The sequence below is a fragment of the Callorhinchus milii genome, unplaced genomic scaffold (assembly GCF_018977255.1).
Source record: "Callorhinchus milii isolate IMCB2004 unplaced genomic scaffold, IMCB_Cmil_1.0 Scaffold3, whole genome shotgun sequence".
NCBI classification, from domain to species: domain Eukaryota; kingdom Metazoa; phylum Chordata; class Chondrichthyes; order Chimaeriformes; family Callorhinchidae; genus Callorhinchus; species Callorhinchus milii.
In genome coordinates, this window is record NW_024704744.1 from 93,397,690 (window position 1) to 93,423,902 (window position 26,213).

Genomic DNA, 26,213 nt, shown 5'->3' on the forward strand with positions numbered 1-26,213 from the left:
CGCCGCCTCCTCCCTTTCCTCCTTCAAGGCCGGTCTCAAGACCTTTCTCTTTGACCGAGCCTTCAGCTCCCCTCTCGACTCTCTACCCCCTCCTCGCCCCCTCCCTTCCCTCCCCCCACCCTGACCATTTCCCCCCCTCCTCGCTCCCTCCCTTCCCTCCCCTCACCCTGACCATTTCCCCCAATGCTCGGGTCCTGACCCAACTGTACAGCGCCTTGGGACGTCCTCCCGACGTGAAAGGCGCTCAATAAATGGAATCTTGTTGTTGTTGTGGTATCCAGCCCATGTCACTATCGTTCATGTGGGAGCTTTTATAATAAATGTCAGGAGGCTGTTTGAGCCAAACTGATCCTGATATCCAAGGTTAGGATCAGGCCTGGTTTCCACCCAATGGCAACAATAATTTGCATTTTTTATAGCACTCCTCACGCAGGGTAGTGTTCCAGAGCACTTATGTGTAGGAGAGTGTAGGGTTGTGTCTGTTGTGGGACAGGTGGTGGTACTGCCTGTATGTGCGGAGGGGTAATCATTGCCCTTTGAGGCTAAGTATCTGACTGACACTCGTGTCCAGGTCTGCACAGAAAATGGCCATTGGGATCAGGCTGATAGCTTTGGTGGGAACGTGCACTCGTATCCTCGCGGAGAAAAGAGGAGATGAATTGCAGGGGTTGTGAGGAGAAGGGGTCAGTCATTCATTGTTAATAAACATGGTTCAGAACTGGAATGACGTACTTAGCAATCTATGATGGGCATATTTCTACAATGCAGTAACTCCACTTTGCGTTGGTGTGTTTAAGTGTGTGTGGGGCGGGGTGTGGGTGGGGGGAAAATATGTGAAACAAATTCCTGTGTAACTCAATGCAAAGCCTCCCACTGAGCCTGTTGTATTGGCAGCCAGACTGCCGTTATCTGGGTGAGTGACTGCTCTCAGCTGGTTAATGAATGGCGTTTTGGTCAAAAGCAATTTCCAATAAGTGACTGCCGACCGGCCTGGGGAGACTGCCCTGAGGACCACGTTTAATCACTGGCAGTAAATTTCCAGCACTTGCTCTGACTAATAATAATCCTTGCATTTGATATAGCGCTTTTCATGTCCTCTCGACGTCTCAAAACGCTTCACAGAATAGGCGGTAAAGTGAATTGACTGTTTATTTGTGGGTGAAACGCGGCAGCCAATTGCGCACAGCAGTGTCCCACAAACAGTCGTGGATTAAAATGACCAATTTATTATTATTACTACCTTGAGAGGGTTTGTTGACTTTCCCCCAAAGTCCGCAGTAGAGAAGATCTCCCAATTGCTACCTTTGTGGAGCAGGTGCGTGTGGGTGGATGGGTGGGTGTGGGAGAGTGTAGGCTTGTGTCCTTTATGGGACAGGGGTGGCTCTGCCTGTAAGTGTGGGGAGGGCTGTTTATTTGTGAGTATAGTTGCTTTTTTGGGTCAGTCGAGCATCTGATACATGCAGAAATTCATCCAAACCAGACTGAGAGTTCCATGTGTACCAGCCACACATAGAAATTTTCCCATGTCTGGAATTGAATGCGAACTCTCTCTCGCCAGAGGGACGCCCTCTGGTAGCTGAAATTCAGATATTAGGCGTGGGATGGCGAGAGCCAAGGCTTGAGGGACCCCAGAGAGTGTGTTGTCCTGACCCAACTGTCCAGCGCCTTGGCACGTCCTCCCGACGTGAAAGGCGCTCTATAATAATAATAATCCTTGCATTTGATATAGCGCTTTTCACATCGGAAGGACGTCCCAAAGCGCTTCACAGAATATACTGTAAAGTGAATTGACTGTATATTTGTGGGCGAACGCGGCAGCCAATTGCGCACAGCAATGTCCCACAAACAGTCGTGGATTGAAAATGACCAATTTATTATTGTTTTGTTTTGGAGGGATTATTATTAGGCTCTGTGTGGAATAAGGAAACTTGCCAAGGTTTCGCCCTCTGCCTGGAATTGAACTCAGGTCTCTCGCTTGCAAAGCGAGTGCTCTAACCACTGAGCTACAGGACTCCACAATGGAATCCTATATAAATGGAATCTTTTTGTTGTTGTTGTGGTGTTCCTGGAGTTGATCAATCTGTCCCTCCAAGTCCTGACGGTGAGCCAAGCTCATCAGAAGTAGCCTGAGAGTCCCAGAGACCACAACAGAGGGTTGATTAGACCCCGACATCCCATTATGTCACGTCATCTTGCAGGCAGCTCAGCTAAAAGGAGATCCTGCTTGACTCTACCACCCCCACCCCACCCCTCTACCACCTGGACGACAGTCAATAGTCATATATATCTGTGTGTGTGTGAAACCATCTCAACAACAACTTGCGTTTATATAGCATCCTCACACAGCGTCCTAGAGCGCTTAAATGCTAGTGGAACAAAGGGTGACCTTATCAGTGTAGCTCAGCGGTGATCAGGTACACAGACTGTTAACTCTCTTTGTTAAATAATTACGAGCCCCGTCATCCTTTTATGCCTAATCCCAACGGCATTCTTGGAGCCTTCATTGACTCGCGGTTGCTATGCGACGCTGTGTGCTCTGCAGTCGTTCCTGTTTACTTTACCTTTTGCTGACCACCTGGGTTAACAAGTGCCCTCTGTGCTTGCGAGCACGGCAGCCAATGTGAGCAGGTTCGTGCACACATCCTGCCCCTGTCCTGTTAGCGACATGGTTGAACTCCGGGTGTGAGAGAGGCCGGGTTTGGAAGCCACCCCCGGAGGAGCGATCCGGGAGCAAGCGAATCGGAGAGGTCAGTTTGAATTCCAACCAGTCAATGATTGGGCTGTAAACAGATACTAATAAATATTCCTTGCGCTTGTCAGGACATCTCAAAGCGCTTCACAGGACATACTGTAATGTAAAGTGGATGGACCGTTTTGCGCTCAGCAGCGTCCCACAAACAGCCATGGAGTGAGAAACCAATTTCATTTGGGGGTTGTTGTACATGGGGTTGTGCAAAATTGCTGAAATGTTTGTGGGGGGAAAAAAAACAGTGGCTTCGCTTGGCGGTGATTGCTCGTGAAGTGCTTGTGGCCGTGGAGATGTGACAAGCTGTTAATAAAACACAAGCTCTTTTTTTTTGTACTTGACGATGTATTTAACAGGCGATAACACGTTGTGTATTTAAAAATAAGCAAGATAATGATTTCAGTCTGCACCAGCTGTAGTGGGACAAGTGTCTACTGCGCAGATACATTGCTCCACACGTGGGAATGGTTCACAGTGTGGGCAGAGTCATTCACATATTAATATACGTAGCTGCTACATCCATGGACGTGTGCGTAAATGCGTCCACGTACTTGACGAGGAACGCGTACACGCACCCATGCACGATGCGAAGTAGCTGCGCATCACAAAGACACCCGAATCGTGCGCGCGCAGGGATATTTGTGCCTCCACGAACGTGCTTAAGGATCGAACAAAGAAACCCCCAGAAAATAACTCCTTGTAAGGAAACATTTCCAATGCAGTTTAAAAAAAAATTAAGTGACGTGAGCTTTTGGTGTGTAAAGTACGGATTTATTCGGGCCCTGGAAATGAACGAGTCGTCAAGTCTGGTTCTGACAGGCCGTAAACCATGATTTGTTTCATCACTTGTGGTCAGAAGGTGCAGCTAAGCTTGAGATCACCGATCAGGGCTGCTCCACACTCTCTCTCTCTCTCTCTGCTACACAGCAACCTGGGAAGCCACAGAGGCAGGAAGCACCGTCCTCATCCGTTCAGCCATTGAACCGTCAAAAGTGTTTGGGAGTGTTTGGGAGCACAGGCTACCACATGGCCTACATAGTCCTTGCACCTTGTTTGGTACAGCGCCTCATCGCGTTCTTCGAGACGTCTCAAAGCGCTTCACGGGATCCACCGCAAGCGAATTGACTGTATAGTTTGTGGACGAAACGCGGCAATTACGCACAGCAGTGTCCTACAAACGGTCGTGGATTGAGTGACCTAATTATGATTGTTTTAAAAAAATGTTGTGAAGGGATTATTACCCCCAGAGAATCGATTCGTCAATCGACTAACAACCGGGTTCCTACTTCCTGCAAGGTAAACAGAGGCGTGTGGAGTAAGGAAACTTGGCCAGTGTTTCCCCCAGCCTGGGAATCGAACCCATGCCTTTGGAGTCCTCTGCCAGTGCTATTTCAAAGATATGAGGAGCTATCCACCCTTCTCCCCTGGTTTATATTCCCCTCCTGATCCAAATTTACTCTCAAACCTTCTAATGAGTTGTCTGCTCATCCCATTGTTCCCGGGATGTTTCTGGCACAGACTTGGCTGCCAGGTTTGCCTGTGTAACAACGTTCAATTATTAATAACTATTGTAACAATAAGAGACGGTGGAAGCAGAGAGTGCAGATTGTTTCAAGAACAAATTAGATCGATTTCTGTTAGAGAGTAATATCTCGGGATACAATATATAGTTTGGGTCACGACATGTCAGCGACTGCCAGGATGGTGGAAGGCAAACTGGATAGACCTTGGTCTTCTCTCGCCAGCAAATCCTTATGTTCTTATTCCCTCTGTTTTTGATCGATTATATATTATAAACTGCTTGGAGCAGTCTATTTTTACATGAGAGTCGTTAGGTAATTGCAAGTTATTATCGCTGTCACCCCTTTGTAAGTATTGAATCCCGCACATTCCCAGATGAGCTTGGTCGACTCGATAGAATTCCACTCAGCGCTTTGGTTTGCATTTGGTTCAGCGTTTATGTCTGAAAGCAGGGATCGCTGTCAAATCTGCCGTGCGCAATTGGCTGCCGCGTTTCGCCCGCAAAATAACAGTCAATTCACTTCACACTATATTCGGTGAATCGCTTTGAGACGTCTCGAAGACCCGCGATAAGGCTCTATATCAAAAGCAAGGATTATTATTAAGTGTAGTTGACTATACATTTGTAGCTCAATGCACATTCTGTGCACAGCAAGGTCCCGCAAAACTCTGTTAAATGTCTCGTTCGAAAGGCAGCACCTCTGAAAATGCAGTGTTCCCCCTTTCCTCCCTTGCACTGTACTGGAGTGTCAACCTCGAACTTGTGAGCTTACAGTGCCGATGTGCTTGAACTACAATTTTCTGAAACAGAGATGAGAATGATGCTGATCGTGTATATTGAGCTGTTTAAAATCTGCTCCGTTGCAGCCTCTGTGACAACGGCTCTACTCAAGCCCCAGCGCTTGATTTCCAATCTGAAACGTTTTATGATTTTACAGTTCACTACAGGCCTGGGCTCAGTGCCAGTATTAGTACAATGAGGGACAGTAATAATTACTGGGAGAGGCATTTCACCTCTGCGCTCACACACCACAATGGGCAGTAAATATTCGGTAATGCTACCCCACACTGAACCATCAGATGGTCATTTATCCAGGAAATGTCATGGGCCAGACAGCAAGTTGATACTGCACATGGGGAGCTGACACTTTGTGCCAACGTAGGTAGTGCTGTAGCTTAGCGGTTAAAGCCTCGCAAGGGAGAGGACCTGGGTTCGATTCCCGGGCAGGGCGAAACATTAGGCAAGTTTCCTTACTCCACACGCCTCTGTTTTCCTCGCAGCAAGTAGGAACCCGGTTGACAGTCAATTGGCAGATTACGAAATCAACAACAAAATATTCAGTCAATTCACTTTACAGTATATTCTGTGAAGCGCTTTGAGACGCACCGAAGATGTGATAAGGTGCTATGTCAATGCCAGGATTATTATTATTATTAACATAGGAGGCTGCTGGTTGGAGTTCTCCTTTCACATCCCAAGCTTTCTCAGCACTGAGGACTTGGGTGATGGGAAGAGAGAGGAAGAGACTGAGTGGGGGGATGATTGGATCGGATGTTGCTAAAGCACACTACACATATCTTTGCAATAGCAACAGCTGTCAGCCCCTTACGTCCAACCGGGCATGTGGAGCAAAGTGGACCTGATGAACCACAAGGTCTTTTCTTGTTTTCGTGTTATTCTCTACTCATGTGTCCGTCCTCCCATCTCCCAAGTCTTCTGATGTGTTTGGAGAGGAGACAACCTCAGAGCAGTGGCACAGTGAGGTCCAGAATCATCCAACCATTGAGAACGGTGACAGCAGACGACAGGTCATGGACCCCGGTGGGGAAATCACAGGAGGTAAGAAAGTGCTCACTGATTGGAGTAAACCCTAATCCGCACCAATAATCCCTTACATTAAATAGTAAATGGTACTTCCTGGTCCGCATTCACCCAAAAAACGTAATCCTTAGCAAAGGTTCCCTTTCACCATCATCCTTTTGTATCTCCCCCCATCCTCTCTCCCTCTAGTTGTCCCCCCAAACCCCCACCACTGCAATCGGTTTCCTTCTATGGGTATCCCCCAAAGCAGTTGTTTCTGGAAACCAAGGTGAAAGCTGACACTCCAGTGCAGTGTTGGGGGGAGCGCTTCATTTGCTGAGTTGCTATCATTTGAATGAGATTTCAAATGCGGGACAATCTGTCAAAGATCTAAAGATTCGCTGATGCTATTGAAGAATCCACCAGGTAAATTAGTGATTCCCTTTATGGCTGTTTGTATGGACCCTGTGCAAAAACTGTGTGTGGCCGTTTTGGGATTAGCTGCCTCGTTTCGCTCACCAAATACACAGTCGATTCACTTTACAGTATATTTTTTGAAGCGCTTTGAGACGTCTCAATGATGTAATAAGGTGCTATATCAAATGAAAAGATGATTATTATTATTATTATTATCCTATTGTAGCTCTGGTCTGCTCTTGGTACAATTGAGAAATACTTTGACATTTTACTATCCCATTTTCACTGCCACTTTTTTTTCCTCTGCCTATTCTCCTAACCCAGTTAACTACAGGGCTCCGGTAAGTGTATACTGTGGACCTGATCCAGGATTCAAGCCTGTGCACAGCAAGAGTGTGGATTCTAATCTGCATTTACAAGCCAACGGATGGGCATCGCGGGATAAAGGTGTGACACTGAGAAATAGCTGTCGTGCAGAGCTTTAGCTCACTGCCTCTTGACAACCCTTTGGGTCCTGAGCTCGACCCCAGCCTGGATTCAGCTCAGGGCGATGGGGTGAAAGTTTCCTTCTGCTGGTTGCAAACTGATGACATCCAATTATTTACGAGGAATCTCACTCAGTGCATTGTTACTGTCAGCTGAAAGCACCGAAACAATTTGTGCTACTTTGAGGCTTTAAAATCCTCTTGTGAAATTGAGCGTGATTGCGGATGAGTCTGAGAGTGGCCAGTGTTCTGAGAGGGATCAGTGTGGTATGTGGAGTGAGTCTGAAAGGGGTCAGTGTCTATGTGAAGGGATTTTGACAAGGCGAATGGGGAGAAACTGTTTCTATCTGTCAGTTAGATGACAACTAGAAGGTATAAGTTTAAGATCATTGCCCAAACCTCGACAAGGAATAGTTAGCAGAAAGGACTGCTGAGCTTATTGGGTGCTGTAAAATTCTTTAAGAAAAAGGGACTTGATCTACAGTGTTTCCTCTTACAGAGAGATCTGTGTGTGTGTGTGTGCGTGGGTGTTTGGGTGTGGGTGGTGGGGTTCCCCCAGTGTGATATAAATATAAAATAATCCTTGCATTTGTAGCACCTTATCATCTCATTGAGACTTCTCAAAGCGCTTCACAGAATATACTATCAAGTGAGTTGACCGTATAGAGCACTCGCCTCACCAGCGAGAACAACTGGGTTTGATTCCCCGGCAGGGTGAAACGTTGGGCAAGTTTCCTTATTCCACACACACGCCTCTGTTTATCTAGCAGTAAGTAGGAACCCGGTTGTTAGTCGATCGGCGGATTGCTTTTCCGCCGCTAATAATCCCTTGAAAAAATCAATTTTAAATAATAATAATAATTTGGTCCTCAATCCACGACTGTTTGTGGGACACTGCTGTGCGCAATTGGCTGTTGTGTAGCTCCCACAAAATATGCAGTCGATTCACTTCACAGTATATTCTGTGAATCGCGTTGAGATGTCTTGAAGGCGTAATAATGGGCTATATCAAATGCAAGGATTATTATTAATGTAAAGCTGAACCACTACTCTCCTTCTCTTGTAGCATTTCTTCACTCTAGTGTGAATCCTCCGCTGAAGAAAACCTGCTTTGTGCGAAGTGGAGAGGGGACGGGAGGTTGGGTGTTGGAGAGGAGCGACCTCTATCGTTTGTTGGACGGAGATGGACCCAAGTCTCCCTCCCACACACGCGGCTACAGCCTGAGCCTGGACTGGAGCCAGGGAGAAGTGAAGGAGCCTTTTCTCGAGACCCTTCAACTCAAAAATAAACTCAAGAGACAAATGTCAGAAAACCTGCCACGGAGGGGTCAGTACCATCAAATCTGTAACTTAAGCTCACGCACAAATCTTACTCTCAATCGCTCCTTCCTCAATCTGTCACTCTCTTTGTTCCTTACTCCGTCTCACTCTCTGTCTCTGTGTCTCTCTCTCTCTCTCTCTCTGTCTCTCATGGGTTGGGTGGACCTAGCTGGAGAAACAGCCAGGAAAGCTTGCCAGACAGTGCTCACGATAGCCAGCTTTTCAACTCTAGCAGTACCCAACCCACACTCATGGGTCCCCAAGCCTTGGCTCTCACCAACCTGCGTCTTCGCCTACAAAATACACGGTGACTAAACTTTGCAGTAAAAATGCTGTGAAGCGCTTTGAGATGTCCTTCTGGTGTAAAAAGCGGACACCAAATCCAGGGATTATTATTGTTATTATTAATACTCTCCGGAAATAGGTAAACATGGTGCATCCCTCCAGGGGGAGAGTGTGCATTCCATTATGGATATGGCAAAATTGTCATAGGTGCGCAGGTGGCATATATGAAATTCTCAGTCTGGTTTGGATACTCTTAAGCAGGGTGATGGGTTTCCATGTGTGTCAATAACTACTGTCAAGTACTGAGAATACATAGCACGTTGCCAAATATCCAGCTGTCGTGCTCTTTTCTACACAGACCCCTTGTCTAGAATCACGCCCAGACCAGAGGGACTTGTGTTGAAATCCCCGTAAAGACAGGCAGAGTAGAAGTGCGAGGTGTGGGTGCCTTGGGTTTCTCTCCCTCTCGCGACCACAAACCCAGGCAGCACTGAGCCATCTTGCATGTGGAAGGAACAGGACCTGCTCGGTTCCAGCTGTGATTTTCCCCTTTGTTCAGCCACACAATGGCCTCTCTCTCTTTGTTCTGAGACGATCACAATGGCTTCAATGAGAATAACTTGGACCAGGCGGCAGGGCTGCAGTGCTCCAGTGACCAGGCGCCTGGCTGGAGTCCATGCTGGCAGCGTGTAGCGGACGGCTGAAGGGACCTGTGATCACTGCCAGTGCAGAGCTCTTGTTTGGTCGTGTTTTCTGGGGGAAACTGGGGATGGGGAGGTGGGTTCCAGAGATGCCTAGTGGGCATCTCGGTGACAATGCTGCCCTGGGCCATGGCAGTCTTCTTGCAGATTAAAGTGCCCAAATTATTTTTTTTTTAGGGGTATATTATCCCCGGAAAAGCGATCCGCCAATCGACTATCAACCGGGTTCCTACCTACTGCTAACTAAACAAAGGCGTGTGGAGTAAGGCAACTTGCCCAATGTTTCACTCTGCCTGGGAATCGAACCCAGGTCTCTTGCTTGCAAGGCAAGCGCTCTAACTACTAAGCTCCACGTGCGAAAATCCATCACCATGCTTAAGAGTATCCAAACCAAGCTGAGATTTCAATGCATCCCACAGCAACATCAATCACAAAGATGTGGGGGTGTGGGCTTTGCTCCTACCATGTAATGCAGGGAATGGAATGCCTCGGCGGGTGGGTGGGTTGGTTTTCCACTGACCGAAGATTGTGCTGAGAGCTGGCAAATTGTTTGCAATGTTGATGAGGGTTAAGCACCAGAGGACACGCGTTAGAGAGGAAGTCGGGAGGGAAGCCATGCGTTAAACCTCCAGCTGGCTGCTATTTTTGAGAAATCGCTTTGCTTTCTCGTGACATCAATTGGCTGCTGCGTTTCGCCCACAAATTACAGTCAATCTACTTTATAGTATATTCTGTGAAGCACGTTCAGACGTCTGAACGACGTGATAATGCAATATATCCAATACAAGTCTTATTATTGCGATTATTTAATGCGTCAAAGTGTCAAGTAGTGATGCTTTTTGAAGCAAACTCAGCATTATTCCACTGTGCAACCGTGCAACCTGTCAATGGAGCATTTCCCAAGTACTGCTTTGTAGTGTCAGCCTGGACTGTGAGCTTAAAGTCCTGGAGACGTGGGGCTTGAACCCACAACCTTCTGCCCCTGAGGTGACAGTGCTACCCAAATGAGCCAAGCAGAGAGTTGCTGAACTGAGGCAGTTTGAAGCATTTGCAACTCTTTTTATTTCGTGGTTTTAGAGGGAGGAGAGAGAAATCAATGCTGCTGTGTCCACCTGACCTCTACAAAGAGGTGTTTGTGGCACATGTGTCATCTTGAAGCTCTATAACGTACCCAGCGGTATGAGGGACATTGTACATACATTTCACCCACTCCTCAGCACTGGAAAGGTCAGGCTGAAGGAGATTGAATGTGAAGTGTCTGTTATCCCGAGAGAACATTCACTCCCAAAATCATGTTTCTGAAAGTGTGGAAAAATTCTGATTTTTTTTTAACTGTAAATGCATCAAACGGGCACAGACGCCAAAAGAGATAGAGAGTGTTAACTCAGAACAGTACATTCAAATAAGCTACGAGATGGGAAGCCTCAAGGAGTGGATATTCTGGAAAGTTGAGATCAAATTGGTCGAAGGTGCTTCTTCGCTTGTACTGGTCTTGCCCGCTCCCTCTGGAACTCCATCCTGGAGATCCCTTTGCCTCACCCCTTTCCCTCACCTCCTTCAAGTTCCGTCTCAAGACTTTTCTCTGTGATCGTGCCTTCGGTCAACTTCCCACTCTTAACACCCTTGGCCCCCACCCCTCTTGAATCCAACCCCCTGCTCACGAACAAACCCTTGACTGTCCGGCGCATTGGGATGCCCTCCCAATGAAAGGTGCTGTATAAATCCAAGTTGTTGTTGGTTGTAACTGTGTCGCTCTCTTCCAAGTGCAGGGGAGACTGTTGTTCCACTGAAACCTGCTCTGGCTCGATCCACCACACAGCGGCTGCTAAATGCCCCCAGACCCGTCCCACCCATCGAGCGGAGTGCCAGCCCACAAGGGAACAGAGGTGTCAGCAGTGAGGAGCAGTCCTCTGAGAGCAAAAACGATGGAGCGCCTGAAGGCCCAGGATTATGGCTCCCAGGGGAGGGAGCTGAAGCAAAGCCCATTGGAACTGCAACTATCCCAGAGGAGGTAGGGGCACTGCTTCATAGTCATTCTAGCCCAGCCCATTCAGTGAAAGTCATCATCTGCGCCTGTGATGAGTAGTGGGAAGAGCTCTCTATGGTGTGTCCTTCAGTGAGGTGCCTTTATTGGCTATACCAGTGAGTAGAAACGAAAAGCAGCCGTGTACAAAGTTTGTGAAAGATTTTGCTGTTGATATTGTAACTCCATGAGACCCAGTGGTGAATCTCTTGCTCTCCTGCTGTTCCCAGCCAGGAGTGACCAGATAGGAATCATTACATCCACCAGGCAGTGCCTTTACCCACTGAGCTGGGTTGGTGTCAGTCAACAACCTAGAGATGAGTGCTGTTCGAGTCCCATTGGATCATTGCTAGACACATATTGTATTCCTTCTTCTTCAGGTAAGGAACTCGCTTCTGCACCTGCGCAGCAGTGCTGAGAGGAAGCGGAAGTTGCTGGGGGCCAGCTTATCTCAGTCCACTTCCAAATCTCCAAACTCAGCATTGGACAGTATCCATTCAGTGCCTGCCAGAGAGCAACAGACGGTGACACAGATGCTTCAGCTCGTACGGTAATGGACAGCAACAACCCCTCATTCAGGGTAGCGTCCCAGAACGTTTGACAGTGGCTGAGCACGACACCGAGCTGGGGGGATGTGATCATAGGCACGGTCGAATAGGAAGCTCTTCAGGCATGACCTGAAGATGGGGAGGAAGGGGCAAGGCTGAGGGATTGTGTTCCAGAGTTTCGGGGCGTAGTGGCTGTAAAGTGCGGCCACCGATGGTGGAACGGAGGGCACGAGGGACAAGCGGGAGGCCGGAGCCAGTCGAGTGGGAGCAGCAGGTTGTGAGTTGGGGAGTAAGCAGGTCGGAGAGGTAGGGAGGTGCCAGGGCAGGAAGGGATTTGAAAACGAGTGCGAGCATCTTGAAATCGATTGTGGAAATGCCAACTGTGCGACTCTACGGATCCCAACGGTGATCCCGACTCTGCCCTGATCTCAGCCCTAACAGTAGCAGTGGAGTTACAGTTGCCCTTCGTGCGTTCCCCATGGTTAATAATAATCCTTGCATTTGATGTAGGTCGAGATGCCTCAAACCACTTCACAGAAAATCGCTATCAAGTGCAGTAACTCTTTTTGTAGGCGAATACAGCCCGACTTATGCAAATCAAGATCCCACCAACAGCCAAGGGTAATTATTAGGCCCTATGTATAGAATTGGACTATGTTCCTATTTTTCTCGAAAAAAATCTTGGTTCTTTTTCAGGGCATCTCGTGAGACGGGAGGGAACCCTCGTGCTGCCCACAAACACACTGAAGAGAGAGAGGCTCGGGTTACAGGCAAGAATTTCTTTCCCCCTTCCTTGCTGTGTCTATTTCCTTGCGAAAGTGACTGTCACTTCTGTGCGGTTTCCAGGGAGGTACTGCAATAAAGTATCAGTCTTTCCCAATACCTCAACTTTCCAAGACCCATTTCTGGAAATATGGCTCTTTTTCCGTCCTGGCATAAAATCCTTCTCCCGATCTCGCGGATGTAATAATAATAATTATCCTTGCAGCTGATATAGCGCCTTATCACGTCTTTGAGACGTCTCAAAGTGCTTCACGGAATATACCGTAAAGTGAATTGACTGTGTATATTGTGGGTGAAACGCGGCAGCCAATTGCGCACAGCAGCGTCCCACAAACAGTCGTGGATTGAGTGATCAAATTATTATTATTATTTAAAATTTATTTTTGTTTGGAAGAGACTATTGCCCCTGGAAAAGTGATCTGCCAATCAACTAAACAGCCGGGTTCCTACTTATTGCTAAGTAAACAGTCTAAACCAGGTCCTCTCGCTTGCTAAGCTAACTGCTAAGTTACAGGACTCCACAAAAATGAACAGTAGAATAACAATAAAATAATCCTTGCATTTGATATAGCGCCTTATCGCTACTTATTACTACTTAGGAATACCTACAAGAACTGAAAGGAATGGGATTAACCTAGCATCACAGACTAATCACACACACACACACACCACCACACACACAACACACCCCACGTACACACTGGAGCACAAGAAAACAAGAGATCAAATATTCAAAAAGCCTTTTTCAATCTAATCCTTCCTCGTGAAATATATAGCAATGTGGCAATGAACGCCCGGGTTGGTTATCCTCCTGTCTTTGTATAGAAGTACAGCACAGGACGCACTTGTTATGTGGTTGTCCTGTTTCCCCGGGCTGACAACAAGCCCTGAGTGGCACTGGCTCTATAAAGAGGGTTGCTAAGGGATCTGACGTACTCTATTCAACCCGCGAATTGGTGTCACACGGGCCTAGCTCACTGGCAGGCGTTTAAGAAGTTTCCATTTCTGTATGTGTGTGAAAATTGGACAAAGTGGTTGGCTGGCAGAGTCCTCGCCGAGGGAACGGCAGCTTAAATCTCACCTCGTGCTGGAGAAAAGCCCTCGAGAGGCCGAGTGACGCCGTTTTCTGTCGGGAAGCCTCGCGTTACATGGCTGAGAACCCGGCTCTGAGCTCGAGCTCGCCTCGGAGCTGGTCTCACGGGGTTGGTGGGATGAGCGTTGAGCTCCCCAACCCCCCCCCCCAGGAGTCCCGCTGTGTTCGACGGGAGCTGCCACTGAAACCGTGTCTCAAAACTGGCTGCCACCTTTCATCCACAAAATACACAGTCAATCCACCTCGCTGCGTTTCCTGCGAAGCGCTTTGAGACGTCTCGAAGGCTTGATAGGCGCTGTATCAAATGCAAGCAGTATTATTATTACTTCCAGTTTGAGCACTTTATTTGCATCTGGAGTGTAGATGATCGTACTTACAGTCACCTGCCCCCCCCAACCCCCCCTCCCTTAGGCCCTGGCTATTTGTCAGACTCCGCCACTTTGAAGCTACCCCATGTGAAGGGCGCTACGTAAATGCGTGTGGTTGTAGGTAACGTCCCGTGCATTGGCTCAGTAGGAGGCTGTGTCCTGGAGGCCGCAGAGTTGCCAGTGGAGCGAGTCGAGGAGCAGAACTCGCCAGGCGCCAGCACACTGGTACCCTCAAGGTTCAGCGCAGTCTTGACCAGGGGAGCAAACGGACGCCGCTCAGTGGAGGACGATGAGACGCAGAACGAGAAGAGGGTAAGTGGGACTGGCACTGAGCATCATCATAATATTGACTGCTTTTGACTGTGCTTTTTTTTTCTTGATGTAATATCGTAAGCCTCATTATTCCCTTCCCTCTCCACCCTCCGCCGCCCCCATTTGGTTTGCAGCAGCTATGCCACGTGACCATCTCAAAGTCAGCTCAGGATAAAATGCATCAGAAGCGACGTGAAGAGATGGAACAGCGACGGCTGCAAATGGAAACCAGGAACGAGCTGACACAGCCCCCGAGAGAGAGAATGCAGAATACAGTCTCTCTGCCAGGTAACTGGCCACATACCACACACACACACACACATACACACACACACATACACACAGACTGGGCAGTGCCAACAGCCTGGCAAACATTCCTCCCTCAAACCAAGTTCACTGAAAATCCTTCTGAAATGGGCATTCAACCTATCGCTGTTTGTGAGCTACGGCTGGTGTGCATATTGCTGACCTGACAACAATTGATACGCTGAAAATATCTCAGAGTACAGTGCATAGTTTGGGACACGATATGTCAAGCGACTGCCAGGATGGTGGAAGGCGACCTCGATGGACCTTGGTCTTCTTTCGCCCCAGCAAATTCCTATGTAACTAAATCAGATGTCTCTCTCTCTGTCCATTAGGTGCCAGTTTGGCTCAGTCAGTAGCACTCATCGCCCCCTCTGGGTTTGAAGGTCATGGGTTAGGGACTTTGAGCTCATCGTCTAAGTTGATGTTCAATTTCAGTGCTGAGGGAGCACAGCGTGGTTCGAGTGCAGGTCCTTCGGATGAGATGTTATACCGAGGTACCACGTGTCTGTTCAGATTGTAAGATCCTGTGATGCTACTCAAATAGAGAAGGAAGTTTCTCCTGGTGTCCTGGTCAACAGTTGTCCAGATAAATTGGTTATTCACTGTTTGTGGGACCGGGCTGTGCACAAATTGACTGTTGTGTTTGCACTACAAATACACAGTCACTACACTTTACAGCAATTACCTGTGAAGTGTTTTGAGACGTTATGACATTTTATGTTATGACAACAACAACAATTTGCACTTGGATAGCGCCCTTCATGTCAGAAAGACGTCCCAGGAAGCTGGACAGTCGGGGGGTTTTGGACCCGGGTTTTTGGACGCTATGTCAAATACATGAATTATTATCGATAATGCTGCAGTGTCTCAGATCCTTAAAGTGGGAAGTCAGGAGGGTTTGTTGCTCGAGAATACTTTGGAACAGCTGGAAATTTGTGTCGTTTCTTGCACATAAAGGAAAATGTGCCAGAAAGCAAAATGATATCCGTCATTGCAAAAGGAAGTTACATTTAACAGATATCTGTTGTTTGATTATTGGGTTTTAGACTCTATCCTGGCATGAGGTTTGGCTCTCAACCCCAGTTCCAGTGTCAATCCAGAGCTGTTAAGCGCCTAGGGACATCCTTCCGATGTGCAAGACGCTATATAATTGTAAATTTGTATAGTATTGCATTTCATTATTGTGAGAGCGTAGGATGTGTGTTAGCAGAGAGCTAACCAGATAGGTGTTAGCAGAGAGCTAATTTATCACATCCAATTGGTTATGAATCGCTTCAAATTTCACCCCAATCAACCCAAGCCACGTGCACCCTGCCACGTCTCTGTGCTTTTTTTTGTGACCCAGATGAAGAGTTGTTGAGCACTCAGGAAACCCGCTCTCCCAACCTGGGCCGGATCAGTAACGACACCTCGCTCCGTCAACGCATCAACAGAACTTCTCTGCCCAACATCCCCAACATCAGCCAAATGTACCATGAGTCACGGCACTTTTCTGGTAAGGAATGATGAGGACGAGAGAGGAAGAGTGCGGATGTGGTTGGCATGAAGCCCACCTCATGGATTTAATGGAAAATACAGTGTTAGATAACAACAACAACAAATTACATTTGTATAGCGCCTTTCATGTCGGGAGGACGTTCGTTAATACTGCCTAAGAATGATTCTGCTCCATTGAATACATTTCACAATTGTTACTACGATGTCTGTATGGGACATCCAAGTCTGTCCAGTATAGGCTCCCAACTCTGTGTGGACGTACCATATTTTCTGTGAAGCGCTTTGAAACATCTCAACAACGTGATAAGGCGCTATATTAAATGCAAGGATTATATTATTATCATTATTATTATTAGTTGATCGGCGGATCGCTTTTCTGGGGGGTAATACTTGCTTAAAAAAAAATTGGGCACTTCAATCCATGACTGTTGGACGCTGCTGTGCGCAATTGGCTGCTGCGTTTCGCCCACAAAATACACAGTAAATTCAATTTACAGTATGTATTCTGTGAAGTGTTTTGAGATAATACGAGGGATGTTATTATTATTATTCCAGGAGGCAGCAATGAGACAGCAATGACTTCATAGTAGTGTTGTAAAGGATTGTAAAGTCACTATGATGTCCCTAAGCCCTGAGAATTCCCTATAATGTTTCTCCCGGGTTGCTCTCGCACCAGTGGAGACTAACCTTTAATTCCTGGAGACTCCAAGACAATTCAGTAAACCCAGTTACAGTGTAACCTCCCCATTCTCCCTACGGAGTCCTGTAGCTTAGTGGTTAGAGCAATCAACTCGCAACCTGGGTTCGATTCCGGGCAGGGTGAAATGTTGGACAAGTTTCCTTGCTCCACGCGCCTCTGTTCGCCCCAGCAGTAAATAGGAACCTAGTTGTCAGTCAATTGGCGGATTGCATTTCCAGGGATAATAATCCCTCCTCAAAAAAAAATGTGGTCACTCAATCCACGACTGTTGCTGAGACGCTGCTGTGCACAATTGGCTGCCGTCTTTCGTCCACAAAGTATCCAGTCAATTCGCTTTACAGTATATTCTGAGAAACGCTTTGAGACGTCTCGAAGACGTGATAATGCGCTATATCAAATTCGAGAATTATAATTATTATTATTCTCCTGCCTTTCTGCAGCTCATTCCTTACCTGGATTTCCCCTGAATTCCAACGGAAGGGACAGGGACTCGGATGAGGAGGAATCCCTGGAGATGAAGCCCTTCTCCCGCCAGGAACAGGGATTGACGGAGGCGTTGAAACTCCTGGCTAACAGCGACTGGTCAGAAAGCTTTGCAGATTTTTGAAGCCTGATTATTTAACAACCAACAACTCACAGACAGCACCGAACTGTGAAGCAGGGTGAAGAAAAGGCAATAAGTATATATATAAAGAGAGAGAGGGAGAACCAAGGGTGAGAGAGACAGATGATGAGTAGAGAGAGGGAATGGAATGAGAGAGGAAAAAGACAATAAGTGTAAAGTGGAAAAAGAGCGCAGGAGAGAAAGGCGATAAATATAGAGGGAAAATGGAGTGGAAGAGAAAGAGAGAATAAATCGAGTATGTAACTTGCAGTTGTTCTCACACGATTGTCGTAGTTTTATTCTTTTATACACGCAAAGTCCAAAATTTCTCACAGCCTCAGCCTTGAGACGATTTTGGACTTTTACCAGGGTTTTGAGATGTCCCCTCGATGTTAGAGACAGCACGTCAATGTTGTTATTATTGTATTGCGTTTATCTCTAATCCTAGTGGTGGAGGGTTGAGCTTAATGAGGCTTTTGTGAACTTGTGTTCGTGTTGTGGTTGGATGTTTGGCGGTTGCCCGTTGCCTGATGTGAAGCAGCGATGGCGAGTGTTGATGCCCTATTTTGTGGCCTCTTTTCAGGGAGATGAAGCAGAAAGGGCTGCGCAGTGTTCGACGGCTGGCCCGGTTTCACTCCGAGACTCTCCAGGCGAGGCTTCACGACGTCTGCTTGGCGGTGACCAAGGAGGTGGGTGAGGCACCATTGACTTGTCCTGTCTCAGCACATTTAACCCCAGCCGATGACTGAGACTCTCAGAGGTCTCTCCTATGCCCAGGCCCTGCCGATTGTAGACGTTTTACCCACAAAATATACAGTCAATTCACTTTATGGTATATTCTGTGAAGCGCTTGAAGACGTCTAGAAGACGTGATAACTCATTCTGCCTCCACCTTCAATTCCATGTTGCAGTCTCTTCTGCCAGACTCCAAGTCCCGTCAGTCAATAAGTGCTGTCTGCCTCCCCGCTCGGGCTCCCACTCACTTTATAAAGAGGAGTCCTGTAGCTCAGTGGTTAGTGAGAGACCTGGGTTTGATTCCCGGCAGGACAAAACCTTGGTCAAGTTCCTTATTCCACACGACTGATAATAATCCCTCAAGGAGAATAAAACAAACAAAAAAATAATAATCTAGTCACTCAATCCACCACTGTTTGTGGGGTTGCTGCTGTGTGTAATTGGCTGCCGCGTTTCGCCCACAAATATACAATCAATTCACTTTGCAGTATATTCTGTGAAGCGCTTTGAGACATCAAAAGGGTGTAAAAAGCACTATATCAAATGCAAGGATTATTATTATTACTTTGTCATTAGCATTTCCCTTGTTTCTTGTCTCATCTCATACAATGATAGACACAACAGTGTAAATGTTTGGCACTTATGTTGACACCACAAGTTCCTTTGCTTCTCCTATCCTTTGGACGTCCTCCCGACTTGAAAGGCGTGAGACTTGCCCCTTGAGAAGGAGGTGGTTGGGGGAATGGGGGCGAGGGGTTGGAATGAGGGTTTGAAATCAGTGCCTCGGGAGGTGAGGGGGGGGAGTTTGGGGGTTGAGGGCTGCTCTTGGGTAGGGGGAGAAGAGAGGATTCTTGATCATGTGAATTTGTTTGTAGGTGATTGTACCGAGGATGCAATAGGTTGAAGATATTTATATCAATAATGTTAATTAAAAATGAGTGTGGCTGGCTGGATACACACTAGATTTTAGCTGAGTGTGTGGGTTGGAAGGGAGGGAGGGGGCATTAAGTGTAGCAAATTTCGAAATATAAGCACAGAGTGAAGTAATTGATGCGCTGAAATTGCTCATGATCTTGTTGGCAAATGGCACCCTTTCCTCTTGTTACTGTGTCTCTGCACGTTGTGAAACAGCATCGACGGTGGATTGAGGAGTCAGTCCTGTTTGAGATAGGGATTCGGGTAGGGATTCGTCCCACTTGGTTCCTATTAACCCTGCAAGCCAAAGCCCTTAGGGTTTAGGAGTAATCCTACCTACACAAGCAACGGGGAGCTTCCCAAGTGGCAAAAAAGAGCCCGGTTTGAGTCCAGAGAGGGGAGTGAGAGAGTAAGACGATGAGTGTAGAGAGGAAAAAGCATGGTTAACAGGATCGAAAGGGAATGAATCCTTGACCCCCCCACCCCCACCCTCCTCCACCCTCCCCCACCCCACCCCAGGTAATCATCGCTGTGCTTTCTCCCCAGGTCAGCAATCTGCGTTCCAAGGTGGCTCGCTCGGCAATCCTGTCTCTGAGTGGCCTCTTCTCGCACCTGAGGAGAAACCTGGACCAGGAGGTGGACGAAGTGACTCGAATCCTGCTCCACAAGACGGGCGACTCCAACGAGTTCATCCGGGAGGAGGCGGGCAAGGCCCTGGCCGTCATGGCAGAGAGTGTGAGCCCCTGGCGGGCTCTGGCTGCTCTGGTGGCGGGAGGAGTGAAGTGAGCGACACAGGCAGCGTCGACCATGTTGCGTTGGTCAGCGCAGGGCGGGATTGTTGTCCGTCTAAGGCACTCGCACCTTGTACCAAGGACTGAAATCACACCTGGCCTCTGGCCCGCAAAGATCATCTCTTAACGTTTAAGTTGGCGCAGAATTGCGGGAAATTCTTAACATGTAATCACGAGAGGGGTGAGGGTGAAGAAGGCCCTTCATCTCATGTGATGTCAACCACAACAACTACAACTTGTATTTATATAAGCGCCCCCTCACGCAGGGTAGGGTCCCAGAGCGCTTGACAGTGTCGGAGCCCGACACCAACGCGGGGGTGGGGGGGAGAGGTGACCATAGGCACAATCAAAGAGGAAGGTCTTCAGACCCGATCTGAAGATGGGGAAGGTAGGTGCAAGGCGGAGGGAGAGAGGACAAGCATTCCAGAGTTTCGGGGATTGGTGACTGAAAGCGCGTCTAAAAGTGTCATGATTCTGAAATACCCACCAAACCGTCCCCCCATTACAGCTATTTGTTCAATGCGTCCCTGCAAACTGGCTCCAACCACCCTTCCGTTAACCTGTTCCAGTTATTAATTACCCTCTGGGTAAAGAAATATTTCTTGATGGTCTGTCCTGAAATTGTATGTACAGCAACAAGAAACAATAAATTGCATTTATATAGCGCTTTTCATGTCGGGAGGATGTTCCAAGCCATAAAACACATCCAGTCACTCGCTAGCTCCGTCCCTCCATGGGTGGTATTTTGGAAGATGAGATCAAATGGGCCTCCTTCATCCAGATCACTCTTGTGGTCGACATGGTGGGGTTGGTGGTTCGGTATTGACAGGTCCCTATCTCTCTCTCAGGACTGATGCCTAACTTCTTTCTGGTTTTGTCCTCCTCCTTGGAGCTAAACGTTGGTTGGCTGAACGCGTTGCCTGTTCAATGACTTTCTTTGCCTCTCTTCTTGTCTAGTCATCGAAATAGCATTGTTCGGAAGTGCGCTGCCGAGAATCTGCTCCGTGTTGTGCAGCACCTCGGGCCCGAGAGAGTGCTGTCGGGGCCGAAGGAGAGCACAGAGCAGATAGTCCGGGCCGTGGGGAAGTTTTCCCAGGATGGCAATTCGGAAACCAGGTCCGTGTGTCTCTGCAGCAGCGCTAACCAAAGTGGCGTTGACATATGTGGCGTGATGGGATTCAGCTCACTGAGATATAACAACAACTTGCATTTATATAGCGCCCCTCACGAAGGTTAGCGTCCCAGAGTGCTTGACAGTGGCGGAGCACGACACAGAGCCGGGGGAGGTGACCGTAGGCACAGTCGAAGTGAAGGTCTTCAGGAGCGACCTGAAGATGGGGAAGGAAGGGGCAAGACGGAGGGACATAGGAAGAGTGTTCCAGAGTTTTGGGGCTTAGTGGAGAGGTTGCAGAAGTTGGTTTAAGAATGGGGAATGATATTAGAGTAAGTAGGAATCCAGATGTTAGTCGATTGGCGGATCGCTTTTCTGGGGGTAATACTCCCTTCAAATAATTTAATAAACAAATAAATAATAATTCGGTCACTCCATCCACGACTGCTTGTGGGACGCTGTTGTGCGCAATTAGCTGCTGTCTTTCGCCCACAAAATATACAGTCAATTCACTTTACAGTGTATTCTGTGAAGCGTCTCAAAGACGTGATAAGATGCTATATGAAATGCAAGGATTATTATTACTACACTGAGAATGTGTCAATGAACTGAAGGTCAGCTGGAAGCACTTCTGGCTAAAGTACTTTTTAAATTGGGATCTGGATCGCAAGGGAAGTGTAACCTCTGAAGCTTGCCTATATCCTACCTCTGCCGGTTGCCTTCCTCTGTACCTGTGGGTTTGACGTCTGCCTGGTTTAATGTCTCTTTCCCGTTGTCCTGGTCAGGTTTTACGGTCGGAAGATGCTGAACGTTCTCATGTCTCATCCAGAATTCGACCAATGTTTGGGCCGCTTGCTTCTGTCCCACGATCTGCAACACGTCATCACAGCTGCTAAGCAGAGAGTGAGTCTTCCCATTTACCACGTGCCTTGCTGTTACTGCACTAATTGGTGCCAGGCTTTGAGCTGGGGAGAGGTATCCATGTATGGCAGTGAAATATAGATGTTCGTTGAATTGGAGGCTCCGTAGGTAGCAGGTCTGAAGGTCTTGCTCGCAATGGCTCACTTGGTGAATTGATGGTGTGGAACTAACCCATATGGCCCTGGATGTCCCATGTTTGGGTCCTCAATCTGAGCCGTTAGCCACAATGACATCATCTTGGATTTATATAGCGCCCTCCACGCCTGGCGGCATCTCAGAGTGCTTCGAACTGATCTCAGCCAGGACCCTCGTGTCTGAACTACTGTTGGTCTCAGCAGAGTTGGGTTAGAATAAGGCCAAATGAACCATTTCATTGCGATGCAGCATATCCTCTGCTCTCTGTGTGTGTTTGTATGTGAGTACATACATTGCTGTTTCATACACAAGTCCGTTATCTTTGCCTCAAACACACTTTCTGATATCGTGTTTCCTGGTGTCTGTAAAAAAACTGTTCTTCATACCGGCTTCTCCTGCTGCCTTATTCGTAGGCGATGTGCAAAATGATCTAGTTTTAGTGTGATTGCTCAAGTCTTTTATTTTTAAAGAGTGTTTTCTTTCTCCTCTTCATTTAGAGCCTGGGAGATGCTTCTTCGGATCTCGTCCTTTCCAGGGATTGGAGGTCCAGAGCCAACAGCTCCTCAAACTCTCAGGAAAACATTTGCACTGTTGTGAGGTGAATTATAACGTGCCGGATATAATGATTGGGGGGGGGTGTTGGAGGTGAAAAAGCAAGTGGTTTGCAGTGTGTTCACTAACAGCAACTGAGTCGCTAATGTGGAATCTTATCAGTAATCAGCAAAGCTTCAGGGCTGGCTCACTGGAAGTCCTCAATCTACTTCCAGCTTCTCAGATATATTGTTACGTTTTGTACTCATTGAACTATTGCATTGCGAATATGTTTTTAAACCTGGATTTGGATCAGGTTCTGGACCCTCCATTAGCCTAGAAATTCACAGTCACTGCATTAGACAGTAATTACCTGTGAAAAGCATTAGGATGGTTGGATGTTATTTTAATCCTGACATTTGATATAGTGCCTCATCATGTCTCGATTCTTCTCAAAGCACTTCACAAAATTTACCATAATAATTCCTTCATTAAAAAAAATTGGTCACTCAATCCACGGCTGTTTGTGGGACACTGCTGTGCGCAATTGGCTGCTGTGTTTCGCCCACAAAATATACAGTCAATTTGTTTTACAGTACATTCTGTGAAGCGCTTTCAGAGGTCTCGAAGACGTGATAAGGCGCTATATCAAATACAAGAATTATTATAAATGGTCCTTTCTCTCTAGTGGGGAGTCGGACACGATGGCACAGAAGCAGCCGATGATTCGCAGGCCGACTGTCCGCATTATGGAATCAGTGGAGCAGGTGAAGGAGCTGAGCAAACTGCTGTGTGCCAAGGACTTTCAGGAGAGGATGCGAGGCATCAATCTGCTGCTGCAACACTGCGAGGCCAACCCTGGCTTCGTAACCGCCAACCTTGTAAACGTAAGCTCAATTCCTACTTCGTTGCCTGGGGGCAGGGTTGAAGACGGACGTGAGCACTGGGGAAACGCATGGTGGTTGTGAAGAAAGACAATGGTAACTCTTGTGGAGACACTAAACTGAGGTCTTGTCTGCCTGTGGATGTTAAAGATCCCATTGCCACTTTTGGGAAAGAGAAGCGAGTTTCTCCCAAGTCCTCTAAGGACAATTAGCCATTCAGTGCATGGCTGTTTATGTGGGACCTTTCTCTTCTCAATAGGCCCGCCACGCTTACCCACAAAATATTTGCCTACAAAACCAATTAATTGTGAAACACTTTGATGTCATATATGCTACATCAAATATAAGGTTTATTGTTACTACACTTGATATTAATTGCCTGTGAAGCACTTTGAGACGCAATGTAAAAATGCATCTTTTGTTCGTTCTTTCATCTCCTTCCTTCCTTCCTTCCTTCCTTCCTTCTTGAGCTCACTGACCGCTTGTATTTTGTGCCTTTTGACGTTGGCAGATTTTCGATGCCTTCACCCCGCGGCTCCAGGACTCCAATAAGAAGGTGAACCAGCTGGCACTGAGGTCCATGGCTACCATGGTCATGGTGCTGAAGGACAACCTGCACCGGGTCCTTCATTCCACCGTCACCATCGTGGCCGACAACCTGAACTCCAAGAACGCAGCCATTTACTCTGCGGCTGTCCAGGTGCTGGACGGGCTGATCAGTAACGTAGGTGAGGCTCTGCCTGGCTCATTAACACCAGATTAGAAATGGTTCCAATTGGCTGGAGCATGAGAAGAGATACTGTAAACCATTGGGTCCATTTGTGGTGCAAACATTTGTGATGTTAAATTTTAAGATGTTGGTTCTTAAGCCTAAGAGGTGGTGTCGTGGGAGACCTAATCGCGGTTGGTAGTTGTGCATTCCTTGCGTCAGTGATGAGCCACTCTTTGTTTTCTCTTTCAAGATAACCTGCTGCTCCTTCAACCCTTTGCGAGCAGAGTGCAGTTTGTTAGTGGCCAGGCCTTGCAGGATGTCACGGAGAGACTGGCAGGTGAGATCAACAACAGCCACTTGCACTCGTGTTATGAGGAGGCATTCTGCGTCCATCAATATGGTTTGATTCAATCGATGAACTGTGTAAACTGCAGTCCGTTACTAAATTCCTTTAGCACCGAGAGTGACTTGCCTTCCAATGCCACTAATTCAAAATCAAATAAGGAGTTTTATAAACCCTGCCTCGTCAACTAGATTGACTCTGAAGTCTTGGCTTTCAGATGAGATGTTCAACTGAGTTCCCACCTCTCTGTTAAAGATCTTGTGATAATTATTCAAAAAGAGAAAAGGGAGTTTCTCCCAGTGTCCTGGTCAACAATCTGACCAGTTCAATTGGTCATTCACTTCATTATTATCGGTGGGACATTGCTGTGTGGAAATTGGGTTGCGCTTCATTGGTTTTGTGCTTAATAATAATGCTAATCCCTTATGTCTTCGAGTTGTTTAAAACGAGTCACAGATTATACTGTAAAGTGTAGTGACTGTATTTTGTGGGCAAAACGCTGCAGCCAATTGCATACAGAAGTGATCCCAGAAACAGTCGTGGATTGAGTGACCACATTATTATTTTTTTGAAGGAATTATTGCCCCGGGAAAGGGATCCACCAATCCACTAACAACCGGGTTCATACTTACTGCTAGGTAAACAGAGGCAGGTGGAGGAAGGAAACTTGCCCAACGTGTCACCCTGCCCTGGAATCGAACCCAGGTCCACTTGCTTGTGAGGCGAGTGCTGTAACCACCGAGCAACAGGACTCCACGTGATGATCTTATGGACCTGAAATATCTGACTAAAAGGCTGGAGTGTCACTTGCCTAAGGCACGATTATGCTGGCACAGGGCGTAGACGAGCTCTCTAACTGATTCCCTCTTCTCCCCTCCCCTAGGCCTGGTCCCAGCGGTGTATCAGCGTAAGCCTCAGGCTGTTGAACGTCACGTCCTACCCGCCCTCTGGTACCTGCTGAGCAACATGATGGGAAGTGGCGTCATCAGAGGTGGGGGCGGCAATGTCCGAGCGGTGACGGGCAAGCTCGCCAGCAACCTCCACCAGCAGATGGGAGGTAGCCTCCTGGAGTACGCTGCCAGCCAGCCAGCTCACGTCACCAAAACACTGCTGGACCTTCTAGCCAAGGAGCTTTGATCGAAGGCTGCATCATGTCAGCCACTGCGGAAATCCATGAACTCCCCAAAAAATACACGTATTGTTCGTAAAGTTCTTTTAAATATGTAACGCAACAGTTGATGACTTATTTCGTCTGCCAACTCACGTTTTATGTTTAACATAAATATACATATGTTGGGGGTGGAGTTTATGTTGTTTTATAATAATAAGCACCTTATCACGTCTTCGAGACTCTCTCAAAGCACTTCACAGAATATACTATATGGTGGGAGTCCCTGTAACTCAGTGGTTAGAGCTCTCGCCTCACAAGTGCGAGACCTGGTTTTGATTCCCGGCAGGTATCTAAATTTCCTTACTCCACACACCTGATAATAGTCCCTGAAGGAAAAAAAAACAATAATAAGATTGGTCACTTCAATCCACAACTGTTTGGGGGTCATTGCTGTGCGCAATTGGCTGCCGTATTTCGCCCACAAATATACAGTCAATTCACTTTAAAGTAT

General features: G+C 47.4%; 1 protein-coding gene across 1 annotated transcript; it reads left to right on the top strand.

Moving 5' to 3' along the window:
• Window positions 1-584: 584 nt before the first annotated feature.
• togaram2 (TOG array regulator of axonemal microtubules 2) lies at window positions 585-25,895 on the top strand. The gene is made up of 21 exons (XM_007896902.2): window positions 585-630; window positions 2,662-2,747; window positions 5,981-6,107; window positions 6,810-6,932; window positions 8,037-8,297; window positions 11,046-11,287; window positions 11,680-11,849; window positions 12,544-12,617; window positions 14,240-14,403; window positions 14,538-14,691; window positions 16,058-16,207; window positions 17,350-17,491; window positions 18,097-18,202; window positions 19,710-19,945; window positions 20,912-21,070; window positions 21,851-21,968; window positions 22,619-22,719; window positions 23,341-23,539; window positions 24,048-24,264; window positions 24,499-24,585; window positions 25,475-25,895. The coding sequence occupies exons 1-21, from the start codon at window positions 585-587 to the stop codon at window positions 25,726-25,728; spliced, it is 3,216 nt and encodes a 1,071-aa protein (XP_007895093.1). The 3' UTR covers window positions 25,729-25,895.
• Window positions 25,896-26,213: the final 318 nt, after the last annotated feature.

Coding starts and splice junctions, on each gene's coding strand:
- togaram2 (XM_007896902.2), top strand. CDS start 585: ATGGCCATTGGGATCAGGCTGATAGCTTTGGTGGGAACGTGCACTC. Junction 6,933..8,036: donor ATGGGCATCGCGGGATAAAG/GTGTGACACTGA, acceptor CTTCTCTTGTAG/CATTTCTTCACTCTAGTGTG. Junction 23,540..24,047: donor TAACCGCCAACCTTGTAAAC/GTAAGCTCAATT, acceptor TGACGTTGGCAG/ATTTTCGATGCCTTCACCCC.